General features: G+C 40.4%; 2 protein-coding genes across 2 annotated transcripts in view; both read left to right on the top strand.

The window, feature by feature from the left end:
* Positions 1 to 879, top strand: LOC140296365 (uncharacterized). The gene has a single exon (XM_072379716.1). It carries the CDS (start codon positions 16 to 18, stop codon positions 877 to 879), a length of 864 nt encoding a protein of 287 aa, XP_072235817.1. The 5' UTR covers positions 1 to 15.
* Positions 880 to 10935: 10056 nt separating this feature from the next.
* Positions 10936 to 13443, top strand: part of LOC140300470 (NLR family CARD domain-containing protein 3-like) — an 82427-nt gene continuing 79919 nt past the window's right edge. The window contains exon 1 of the mRNA XM_072379766.1: positions 10936 to 10961. The gene's annotated coding sequence lies outside the window, so the exon portion shown is untranslated. The remainder of the gene's footprint in view (positions 10962 to 13443) is intronic.

Genomic DNA, 13443 nt, shown 5'->3' with positions numbered 1-13443 from the left:
CTGAAGTATCATCAGATGCTTCATACTGGAGAGAAACCTTACAGCTGTAGTCAATGTGGGGCAGCTTTCACTGCACTAAGTAATCTGAATAGGCACCAACGTATTCACACAGGAGAGAAACCTTACAGCTGTGGTCAGTGTGGGGCAGCTTTCACTCAATTATCTAATCTAAAGGTGCATCAACGTATTCACACAGGAGAGAAACCTTACAGCTGTGGTCAGTGTGGGGCAGCTTTCACTGCACTAGGTAATCTGAAGAGGCACCAACGTATTCACACAGGAGAGAAACCTTACAGCTGTGGTCAGTGTGGAGCAGCTTTCACTGCATTATCTAATCTAAAGATGCACCAACGTATTCACACAGGAGAGAAACCTTACAGCTGTGGTCAGTGTGGAGCAGCTTTCACTGCATTATCTAGTCTAAAGACACACCAACATATTCACACAGGAGATAAACCATACAGCTGTGGTCAGTGTGGGGCAGCTTTCACTCAATTATCTAATCTAAAGATGCACCAACATATTCACACAGGAGAGAAACCTTACAGCTGTGGTCAGTGTGGAGCAGCTTTCACTCAATTATCTAATCTAAAGTTGCACCAACGTATTCACACAGGAGAGAAACCTTACAGCTGTGGTCAATGTGGGGCAGCTTTCACTGCACTAAGTAATCTGAAGAGGCACCAACGTATTCACACAGGAGAGAAACCTTACAGCTGTGGTCAGTGTGGAGCAGCTTTCACTCAATTATCTAATCTGAAGTTGCACCAACGTATTCATACAGGGGAGAAACCTTACAGCTGTGGTCAGTGTGGAGCAGCTTTCACTGCATTATATAGTCTTAAGAGACACCATTGTACTCGCACTGCAGATAAATGATAGGTTGAAATCAACAACATATTTTACGGCATATAAGAAAACATTCACCTGGGAGCAGCAACAGGAACTACCAATCACAAGCCTTTCCTTTGTTCAGATTAAATATCTTCTTTGTGGATTACCACCTTCTTTTGTCAGGACTTTTGGTCTGAATGTTCTTTGAGTAGCAGATGTTTGAAGAAAGATTGAATGTGCTTCATTATTACAATAATTTATTGTGATTGTTTTAACTGGACAGATCTCCCACCGTTCAAGACAAACATGGCATCATTTGTGAGTTGATGAACAGATCAATATGCAATCTGTTTGTTAGTAGGAACATGTTTTCTTCTGTTATACTGAACATATGTTTTCTTTAGTCAAGATTCACAAAGTAGCTTTGCACCAACTGTGCGTATTTATGTAAACATACAACATCTGTAGAAGCAATATATAATTTTAGTTTGATGTGAAGTATAGCTTTGCACTTGTCTGTATTTCATTCTTCTGCATTTTATTAAAGGTCAGATGTCAACATTTCTCATGCTTTTCATGTTCTTGCTACATAGATACTTTTGAAGAAAATGTGTGTTTGGTTACGAAGGAAAGTTGACCCTTATCATCTTTCCCAAAGACCCAGAAATCTTTAACGCAATCTGAAAAAGGCTTGGATTTGTTCCCTGTACTTTCCAGACAGCTGTTCGATTGTCATGACTGAAGCTGAAAGTTAAGGCTGTTCCAACACTGAAAGGGCACAAAACTCAACTTCAAGCTGTGAAACTGTTTCAAAGGAGTCTGTACAACATATCAGGAAGCTGACACTGACAGCTGACAGTTGTCTGAGTTAAAAAAATGATACTATCGCTATTTATGTTTCCTACTACGAGATCACTAGCCACACAAGGTTATGAGACATTCAGTAAAACAAGGCTTAGACAGAAGCTGAAATACGATAGATAGGAGGCCTTCTCCATTGCAGTGTCCCTTGACCCTGCAAGATCTTCTATACTTTCTTTTTCTCATAGTATAACTTCATGATATTTTTCTAACATTTCTAACAATTCAGTATAGATTCATACATACACATGCAGTTTTTTTTTTTTTCAAACTTTGCATCACCTTTTATATTTTCTACTTCATTGTTTTAACACTTCAGGGAGATTTCCCTTAAACAGATCATTGAGAATTTACTCGGGTTCACGCAAGGCACTACTTTGCGCTTTAAACGTCATCTGCATCCTCGTATCCATCATCCTCATGTAGCTCGTCGTTATCATCCCTCTCTACCTGTCTAACAAGTCTTTGGAACAGTCCTCTCAAGCATGGGACCTAATTGTTCAGCAATGCCTTGTAGATCTAATTTATCCAATCAACATTCTTTTTTATTGTTGCCCACCAGAGAAGAAAAGATTCAAAACCTGAAGCAACTTGATTTCTAGCTTTAATGAAATCTGGGACTCCTCAGAACCCCTATGCTATCCAGGTACACTCTGTTGTCAAATGAACCCCCAGGCACAGTAACACTTGAGACGTCGCAGCTTCTCTGGAGAGAGTTTGTCACCCAAGGCCTTAAAGTTCCCCTTAGGGAACAGATGGAAAGGCATCAGTAGTTGGGTTATTGTGCAGCTGCCCTGCCAGTTAGACGAGAAGATGGCCCTCAGTTTCATATCCTCATACAGCCACCACAACAACCACAGGTTGGGCCTGGTTAGTACTTGGATGGGAGACCGCCTGGGAATACCAGGAGCTGTAAGCTTTTAAGCTTCTCGAGGCTTATGCAGTTGTGTATGTGGAGAGGAGCACCTGGGAGAGAACACGCCCCTGGGGGAGGCCGGTGCTGATGGTCTGTGGTCATATTTATTTTCTTCAGGATAACTTCTATTAAATGGAACAAACTATCCATCCTTCCACTTGCTTTACATGGTTACAGGGACATGGTTAGAGCTTCTAGTGTTTTTATAGCTGTGAAGCACACTCACAGACCTGTACAGTGGCTTTAGGCAGCCAGACACAATTATAAATAGTTTCTCCTTCAGGTTAAATCCTCCAAAATGAACCAGCAGGAAGGAAATCAGTCAAATAAATTCACTTTTCAATCTTTGTCAAAGACTGGAAATGAGCGCACACATAAAACTCATTTAGGTCACTCTGTCATATCATCTTCCAGCACTGCTCAGCTCACAGTGACTTCATCTGTCTGAATTCTTCTGGATAACAAAAACACACAAATATTATTGTCTCACATTAGTCTGCAGACTGTTAACAGATCTAATCAAATTGAAAGAAGTTCATAATCAGCTTTTATAAGTGAATTATAAGCTAAAGGCTTCCTGTTTGCCCCAGGTTAGGGTTAAGCTGATCCGGGTCAGGGGGTAAGTTGCACCGTCTGGGGGTGAACTGACCGTCAAACTGAATCTAAATCAAACCCATAAGAAATTTCAATCATAACTTACCTCTTTGAAAAACTGATTTAAAAGTCCAGTTTTGTTTTGTAAGTGGTCATATTAATTTTCTTCAGGATAACTTCATATTAAATCTGATAAACAAAAAAAAATGTCATTAAAGTTGGAATCTTCCCTGAAACAGAAATGCTGAAGTGGAATGAATGAATAAATGTCCCCAAAACTTTCCATCCTTCCACTTTCTTTAATTCATGGTTTCAGGGGGAGTGGAGCCTATCTGTCACAGAAAATCTTCAACATTCCAGCCTAATAACAAGTCTGAAACTAAAGCAAAAACTGCAGCCCCAAATGAACATTGGCATGATATAGGCTGTGTCAACTGCAAAAGCAGTCCCTGTTTCCCTTTTTGGAACTCATCCTTTCTCAGGACAAAGTTAAATGTATGAGGATCAAACACAACAAGTACCTGGGACATGTCAACAGATCCAGGAAATCCAGGAAACAGCAAACTGAGAGCCAAAGAGAAACTGAGGCGTCTGCCAACAAATCATCAGCAGCTGAAGCTGATCAACTTCCTGATGTGTCATGAGGTGATCACATGTTTCAACTAAAGACATCAGATAGACATAGCTTTAACAGCTGCAGACCAATATCAATACTTTCACAGTTTGTTCAGAAACTAGATAGTTTTATTGAAAACAACAGCTTATTGAATGAGAGTCAATATGGGTTTGGGTCAAATAGGTCTACAGCTGCAGCAATAATGAAGGTGACAGAAGAAATCCCAACTGCAACGGACAGAAAGAAGTTTACCAGAAGGGTATTCATTGAGCTGAAGAAAGCTTTTCACACTATTTATCATTCAATATAACTTTCAGAGTTAAATAGCTTTGGTGTGAGAGGAGTTGCTTTAAAGGGGAACTCCTGTATTTTAAAACCTGGACCTTATTTCTGGCATGAAATACGTTTCATCTACTCACAGAACAGTTTGGCGAAAGTCGGCGTCCTTCGGGAGCTATTTAGAAAACTCGCAATCAGCGTATATCCATATAATGGAGTTAATGGATGATGCAGCCTCTAAATAAGACATTATCTGTCTTAATTTCACCAATACTTTAAGAAAAATGAATGAACAAACGTGTACTATAGCTCTGTTAGCTCAGAGGTGCTGTTATGTGGCTACTTACGGCTATAGGAGAGCTAACGGAGGGATTTCTACACAGGCCCTCTACTGGGACAACCAATTTAACCAATTTAAAACAAATGTGTATCTCAGCTGCAGGAGTCAAACTTTGGGATTCTCAACATAATGATTTAAAAGGTTTTTCAGATGTTTCCCTGTTCAAAAAAATGTATGAGGAGAAAACAATTGGACATTAAACAAGACATTAGACAGTGGAAGGAGCTGCACCCATCTGTCCCAGACAGCCCTGATGGGAGCAGGCTGGTCAGAGCTTTCTCTGGTGTCTCTGTTGTCAAATCTGAGGACTCTTGATATCATTTGAAAGGTCTGAAGTGACATTGTTGCTCGAAAATATTTCTTCCTGTCGATGCGTCCCAGAGACGATCAGTGGCCTCATTGCAGGATCTGTGCACTCCAGCAAAAAGAAGAAGCATCCAGGTGTTCCTCATCAGTGTCTTTCCACATATTGCCATGGACTTTTGTTCCTTCAAGGTTTGACTCTTTTTAATGGCATAAATGGCTCAAAACATGTGTTGATGTCACTGATTCTGGTCACAGCAAACCCTGTGATTCCAGGAGTCATTTTGATGACATCTGCAGCAGCTGCCCTGCCATCATGTACATCATGAGGTACTGAGCTCCAACACATCTTACCATTTTTGGACTTGAGTCTTTCAGCAGGAGCAGCTTCAGCACCGGTGACCTCCTCATCTGACTCATCAGATGAGTGTCTTCTGGATGATATTCCACTTTGTCTTCCTCCTCAGAAACCTGCTCATCCGTATCTCCATGCTGCTCTGTGTCCTCTCCCTCATTTTCACCAGAAATATGATGCAGAACTTCTCTCACTGAGAATCTTCTTTTCATTTTGGCATGCTGCACATTGGAGATGTGCACTCTGCACGTCACCAACTCCACACTGAACTGAGCTCACATGTGTGGACATGCCCGTCTTTGCTTGTTCTGTTTCTGTGCAGGTAAACTGGATAACAAGGCAAACTGAGAATCCCCTAAAGCTCACATGATGAGGAGAGGAGCTGGCTGTCAGTGTGTTGGCTGACAGTGCCCTGATGATGTCAGCTGTGGCTCTAATTATTGCTTTATAATCTTATTTTTGTAACTGGGACGAAACCGAACCTAACAACACAGAAGCCATAATTTCAGCCTGAGCTTTTTACAATTTAGTTTTATTTTGGTTCCTGACAATAGATAAATCAACTCCAGTTAACTGTAAATATGAAAAACTGTGGTATTCATGTCTCATCCCATCATCACCATTACAGCACCGCTGCTGGAGCTGATACAGACACACAGGAGACTTCTAACATTTTATCAGTATCAGTTTTACACAGACAGCTGGATCCAGGATGACTCTGATTGCTGTGCAGACCTGAGAGATGTCACCTTGATGTGTTCACAGTTTGTCACATGATGACAGATGTTGTCTCCCTGCACACATCTGGTGCATCTGTCGCAGCACTAAAACTACAGAGCTCCTGCATAGTACAAATCCCAGTTTAAACCGTGGTTTTGATATATTTTCTGGTGATTATCAGCGACTTATTCTGTTCCATCACTGTGAGTCTTCCCAACATTAGGACTGCTTTCAGCCTACATGGATGGGACAGTAATGGGTGGTGTTTCCATCGGCCGGTGACAGACATAACAACAAAATAACGAGACAGAGACGAAGAGACTGAGCGTGGCGTCTGTGACAAGAAGAGTCAGAAACTAATGACATGGATGAAAGTGAACTCTGCTCACAGCAGATTCAGAGCAGGAAGTTAGTCCTCACCCATCACTGTGTTTAACTGTTTGAAGCTGTCGGCTGGAAGAAGGATTCTTGGCAAATGTGTTGACAGTGTAGATTATCTTCAGTAATTCCTTCTTCATCCAGTTTAAAATCACAAAGATTTATGATTCCTCAGATCAGATGATGATCTGGACTCCTGCATTAGCTCTCTGATCTCAGTGAGACTTCCTGGTTGAATAAAGGTTACTTTAAATATAATATTAGACTTTAACTTAGTAACTTCAGTAGAAGACATGTTGATCGATGTGTTTGAGGGAAGTTACTTAATATCACTAAAGTTTCCTGAACTTATCAAGAAAAGCTCAGTTTTCTTGGTATTATTTTGATAATTATTTTTATAAATTTATATAAAGCTTTAAGTAAACACTGGTTTTTAATTGCTCTTAAACTCTTTGTTGGATGTATATTTCAGAGTTTAGTTTTACTCAAGCTGAAAGTGAAACTAAACTTCCATCTTTTTGTGACGCAGGTTATTTTCTCCGTCTGAAGTTAATAGAAGCTATTTTTAATGTTTGACTATAATATCTGCTGTTGGCAGCTTAGTTCAAGCAGAAACAGCCACAATCTACAGTTCCTGAGACATTATCTTTTGGAGAGTGCCTTTCTGCCATTGGAGCTGTTGGTCTCAGAGCAAAGCTCTATAAGTTCTCAGCAGTCAATGCACTTCTGATGTTTCAGTCACTTCTGTCTGTAACCGAAGGACTCCGCAACCTCCTTCAGAAAGAGACTGTAGACCTGGCAGAAGCTTTGATCTGCAAACAAGCAGTGTGTGACACACTTAAGGGCAAATGCACAGATGCATTTGCCACAGAGCTGCATGAGAGAACCAAAGCCCTGTGTCACACCCACAGTATCTGTGGGTATCAGATTTTGTGCTGGAGGAAACTGCAGGTTTCACACACTGAAATAAAAACAACTCACGCATTGAAAAGAGAGTTACTTTTCCCTTGTGTGGATAGGATGGTTGGCAGAGCTACTGAAAGGCATCCAGGCATGTAGTCCTGAATGTGAATCACACACTTGAATGAACTTGCAAAACACAACAGCATTGACCTGAAAACAAAGTTTCTGGTGGTCAGAAACTTTCTTGCCCGGGAAACAGAGGCTGGATGTTCACCCACAGATATATTGTCTGTAAACAACCTCCTTGATTCTCTTACCATTAGCTGATTTAAATGTTAATCTTTCATCCATCACAAACAAACAGGATGGAAAATACAGGCTGAATCCAGACAAACAGGTTCATTGCAGACCTGTAGAAGCATCTTTTATCACTCTGTATGTTTTTTTCCATCAGGTGACTCTGAGGGTTTGTCTTTTCATTGTAAGTTTTACTTTTACAGTGATTTCACAGATTCAACCTCCTGCTGTCCTTATAATGTGAGTATTGATGTTTATTATAACAGTTACTGAAAAGGCACAAATAGAGAGGAAATTATTTTAGTGTTTTCACAGACAACCCTTGCTTTATTTAGGAATACATTTTCTAAAGGAAAATGATTTCCTGGTGCAGGAGCTACTGATACTGCAGCCTCTCTGTGAGCTGTTGCCCTTCAGGCAGATTTCATGTAAATGTTCTTGTGTCATAACTGAAGGTAACTTAGTGGCCAATATAGATACATCCCAGGTCCCCAAAGAACGATGAAACAGTTTGATCAGAAGGTGAACACAAATTATCACAATGATATTTCATGGATAAAATACTCAAATTTCATATCATTTTTGGATTTCCAGTCATAACATCAGGGAGTCCTTTAAAACAGATGCCTGTGTTTTCTTTAACTCCACATTGTTCTCAGACTGAGTCAGAGGAGGAGGAGTCTGACAGCTTCAGATGCTTCATCTCCTCTTTCAAACCCTCCTTCTTATTGTCTCAGATTACAGACATGTTTCCCTCTCTGAAGGCAACCATCCAGGTTACCCTAACAGTGCCTGTGAGCAGCTGCTCATGTGGAACATCCTGTAGTGCACTGCGTCGGCTGCATTCCTGCCTGCCTCAAACAATGGCTCAGAAAAGACTTCACAGTCTTGGAGTCATGTCAATTGAAAAAGACGAGCTTCAGCATCTGAGTCACAACAGAGTGATAGAGCCATTTGTCACCCTTAAAAACAGACGGATTTCTTTGATGCTTCCATCCACCAAGTAACTCGCAATTGGAGCCATTTTTTTCTTGTTAATGCTGTAAATATGCTGTTACTGTGCAAACCTGTGATAGTTTTTGTACTGTATTAAAGAAACAGACTGAAATAATAATAATAATAAATATTTTCTCTGCCTTTTTTAGCTGTTTGTGATGTTTTGTGCTTGTGCGCTACGTTCACTCACATCCTGTTCCTCTCTGGGGGCTAAGCCCCCCCCCGTCCTTAAGACCGAGTGACGCCCCTGAATAAAATGGAAAAAAAAATATAAATATTAACAATTTTCTGTATTGGCTTTATTTGGAATAAATCTGTCGTAATGCTGCTGTTGTTTCTCACCTCTACTGTCACGCCGTCTTCACGCAGTCTGACTGGTTGTTGTGAAAATAAACACTGGTGTTGTCTGTGATAACTGAAAAGAATGACTCATAAAAGCACTTTCATCTGAACACATTCTTCTCACACCACATAACACACTAAAGTGAGTAAAAACTAACAAGAAGACAGAAAAGTCATTTAAGTGCTCAATGTATAAAATAAAGCAGTGAAGTGTTAACAGTGAGTAAATCAGAGTTAATTCCTGCACATAAACACGGGGCTGAGCTTTGAAACAATATTTTTCACTAACTTTGCTGGAGACCGACCTCAGATTTGTTTTACTGTCACAATCACAGCTTTTAATGATTAACACGCATCTCCTGTGAGCGCTGATTCTCACGTGTCCCTGTCCTCTGACTGAAATGAACATTCCTGTAACATCTTCCTGGCCTGTGTGTGCCATACAGGTGATAAACTCTCAGAGGCTGCTGTCAGATAACAGCTTGAGGGAAACTTTGAAGGATCCTGAAACATGTAGACATTCATGTTTCTGAGGATCTGTTAAAAATCTAATTAAAACAGATGCATATCAAACATTCTGGTACATAAAAAGTCAACATTGATGAAGACCAAAGGCAGCTTTTAAAAAGGAGCTGCATAACCTGAGCATTGTTTGGAGCTAATGATCCAAACATGACAGATGTGTAAATGTCCACTCCAGCCTTTATTCCTCTGAAGGGGGACAAATTCATTCATAATTAAAGATAAAATCATCTGTGATGAGTGTTGATGAGGTCGTGTGAACCATACTTTGGTCTCCCCTTGTTAGGGTTTAATCATGTTTAATCACAGAACTGGTTCCTGGTGTGCAGTGGTTGGCCTCCATCTCCACTTACCTTCTGCTGGAGATCAGCCTCCAACATCAGCTTTTAGATCTCCCTGATCTCTCTTGGTCGAGCCAGAACACTTATTTTCTGTCTTTGTGAGAAACTCTGGACCCAATTGTTGGTGCCATTCACTCCTGTAACTTTGGCCAAGCAAAGTTTCAGGTCTGAACAACCTCTGTTCTTCTCTGGACTTTGACTTGTAAACCATCAGATATCAGTCAGATTCCAGTTCCTGCTTCCAGCCTCTGCTTTATTCCCATAAATCTTTACTCTAAACAACATTTAGTTTTGTCTCAGACTAAAAAGGCAGGTACAGTCTTCCTGCAGTACGATACATAATGAAATAAATGTTGTGCTGCATCTGGAAGTCATTTACAGAACGAGCAAATAATTGCTCATCTGCAGCTTCCTTTGACCTAAATTCGGCTATAAGTCCACCAGATGTGGCCCAGCCCTGCTGATATTAACCACTTTGAATACATTGCAGAGACATAAAGTCTGCCCCGACAATCCAGACAAAAAGAACTTTCAGAGCACCTGACGACTCATTTCCACTCCCAGGATGCATCAGACCTGATTGATGAGACTTCAGCTGCTTTATTGAACCAGCTGCAGACATTCAACACTTTTCTGAGCATGAATTCGGGTCATTCTTCGACATTTTCAGCACAATCAAACAGTAAGATGTTTATGGGTTCTGTTAATCTCCTCAAACACAGTCATCATGTAATAAATAAGGCATGCTGTGTGAAACACAAAAAGTTTCAGAGGTGTCAGAATACTTTTAAAGCTTGAAACTTAAGCAGGAACATGTTGTAGAGGGAGTGTTCAGCCAGGTCATCTGTTTCAGTCCTATTCATGCTCAGATGGACAGAAAATGCTCTCTTTCTATCCACCATCAGTGATGTTAATGAGCATGTTCCCTCCTCCATCTGATCGTTGCTTCAGAGTCAACATGACCAGTCTGCCTGATACCAAAGCAGGATGCCTCCAAGTCCCAGACTGGCTGTGAGATGGTCAGTTACCATTCTGACCTCCATCATGATCCCTACCTAATGTGAGAAAACTGCTCAGTGAGACATGATGGAGGAAATAAGCAGATTATGGCTGATAGGAGTCAGGAGTGAGAGTAAGACTGATGAAACTGTTCATTCATTTCAAAACAAATCAGAAATGTTACAACAAGGTTACAAGCTGCTGTTAAACTCAGAGATAAAGATGAAATCAGATCCTGTTGCTGCTCCTCCCTCCTACCTGTCCTGCCCCCATCAGGGGTGGAGCTCTGACTGATTCCAGCAGCAGCTCACCTGTGTCTCAGTCTGTGGAGCCTCGTCTTCTTCAACACTTGGTTTGAACAAACTGTGAGTCTGAACTTTGTCTTCAGTAACTTTCCTGTTTGTTTCTGCTCTGTAATGTTTGGGGAACATGTTCACTTCTTATTTCAGGTCCAGTTTGATCACTGTTGTGTTTGAAGAAAAATCTGCATGATCATCATTTACATTGTTATTGATTAGAAACATAATGTGATTTATTTGTTTTATTCACAAAATAAATCACATTGTGTTTTAATTTGTGGGAATAACTGTAGTTTCTTCCATTAAAGTCAGACACAGAAACTCACGGCTGTTTATCTTTGATTCCTTTAAAGACAAAAAGTAACAACCTGGATGAAGGTGTGGTTTTGTTGCAGTGTAACAATTGTTGTTGCTTCGATGTTTGCGTCAAGGTGTATGAAAACGCAGCGTTGTAACTGACGTATACAGTCACATAATGACATGACTCCCCTTAGCACCCTGAGCTATAGAAAATCAAACTGGTTCTCAGCTGGTTCGCATGTTGAACAAGTTGTTAAAAAATACCATCACCTGCAACAACGCGTCATTTATCTGGAGATTAGCTGAAAATGACTCCATTATTGTTTTTGTTTGTCAATTTTTCAAATGAAAAAAAGAGACTTTTTTCTAGTCTCTGTTGTTTTCTTGTTTTTTTTCCACACTTTTGCAACTAAATATTTCAAACTGTCAAAAAAAAAACACATTAAAAATATCACCTGATAAAACAGGTTTTAGTGGCGTCTCTAATATAAGTTTCTCTGTATGAACAGTGATATTGCTGGAACTGGACTTCTGAAAAGTTTGTTGTTTAATTTTTACCTTTTATTGCATGTATTAAATTAAAATATCTGTTTTATTTCATAGCATCACTTTGCTGAGACTCCAAAAACACAATTAATAACAATAATGATTCAACTGACACTGATATGAAACAGAGAATCAAAACCAATCAGAGGAGCAGCTGATCTTTTTACAGCCCAAATGATGGAGAGGAGGATTTGAGTTGATGTGCAGATGAATGATTTGTGTTTCCTCTGCAGATGAAGGTAGAAAGTGTGTGTGAGCTGATGTGAATTCAGCAGCATGGATCAGTGTGAGGACACTAAAACCACTCTGTGTGGGGAACATGAGAGCCAGAGCAAAGCTCAGAGGTGAGATGACCATCTCTAACTGTCCATGACTCTTCTCCATGTCAGAGCTCAGCACTCACATCACCAAACACCTTTATTCACAGGAACCAACCTGAACATGAACCAGAACCGGAACCAGAACCCAGCTGTGTGTCCTTTAAGAGCAACAAGTCAAAGGAGTTCTTCATTCATTTTCAACATGATGTTCCATCAGCCCAACAGTGAGTATCTGTCAGTATTCAGTGGAGGCTGCATCATGTTTCAGATGATAAGCAGTTTTCAGCTGAATTACTTGAGACTTGGATCAGTTCTTGATGTCTCTGATGAGACTAATTAGCTGCATCATGTGTGTAATGTGATATTTTAGTTCAGTCCTGCAGCTCTTTATTAAAACAAAGGGAGAATATTGCTGAATATCTGTCCACTGATGTGGCTTTTTCACAGGATGCTGATTATGTAGTGAACAGGGCGGCTGATGTAGAAATATTACGTTCTCACATGTTGTGTTTAATGACGTCAGTTTAAAACGACCTTCTGAAGAAACAAGAACAAAATGACCAAATCAACCCAGTAACTGATCTGTTATTAACTCTCTCCTAATAAACCTGCTCATGTTATCTGGTGAAAATATCTAATTTTTTTAATCTGACACTTTATATTCCAGAAAAATCAAATATTCCAAAGTCAGTGTTTTCCAGTGTGGTGCAGCTGTAGTTTGTCTCTGAAAGAGCAGAATGAATCTGATCACACAAACAGTAAAGACTAAGTCAGAGAACAATACTGAAAGCTCAGAGCTTCAGTCTTCCTGTTTTCTCTCAGGTAAAATTACATCCAGCTTCCAGTTTCCACACACCTGCTGACGTCTACCTGCAGAGTGACAGAGCTGCCACAAGGGGGAGCTGTAACATTGTTCCACAGCAGCCACACTGACTCTCTGACAGGCCGTCTCACTGCAGACTCAAACACTATCACTGAATACTTTAGTTTGAAGAAAACAAGTGTTTTTCTGTCAGGATCCAGCAGAGACTCAGACCTGAACCTGGAGCCAGCTGTGTGTCCATGAAGAGCAACGAGTCAATGGGTCGTTTTATTGATTTCAAGTCAGACCAACATCCATCCTGTCAGAGGTGAGCTGAGTGTAAATGTTGTAACAGAGTAAAATGTAGCAGAGTCAGTTTGAACAGTTTTTACTCCAACATGTGTTTAATGTGAGCTCAGCTCTGTTTCACATCTATTTCTATGTTCATATGTGAAGTGGTGTGTGTTGGATGTTTTCCACAAACACAGCAGTCAAAGAGGAAAGAATGGATGTTGCAGGAGGTGTTTCTGAGTGTCTGTAGGACACCAGCTGGTCCAGCAGGTGTCACCTTTGTGCTTTG

The sequence above is a fragment of the Leuresthes tenuis genome, unplaced genomic scaffold, assembly GCF_036924035.1.
Source record: "Leuresthes tenuis unplaced genomic scaffold, fLeuTen1.0.hap1 SCAF_1, whole genome shotgun sequence".
Classification (NCBI taxonomy): Eukaryota; Metazoa; Chordata; class Actinopteri; order Atheriniformes; family Atherinopsidae; genus Leuresthes; species Leuresthes tenuis.
The sequence above is the reverse complement of the archived record's forward strand: the minus strand, read 5'-3'. Positions and strand labels throughout refer to the sequence as shown.

What these genes read in the sequence shown, in the direction of transcription:
- LOC140296365 (XM_072379716.1), top strand. Translation starts at nt 16, where the DNA reads ATGCTTCATACTGGAGAGAAACCTTACAGCTGTAGTCAATGTGGGGCA.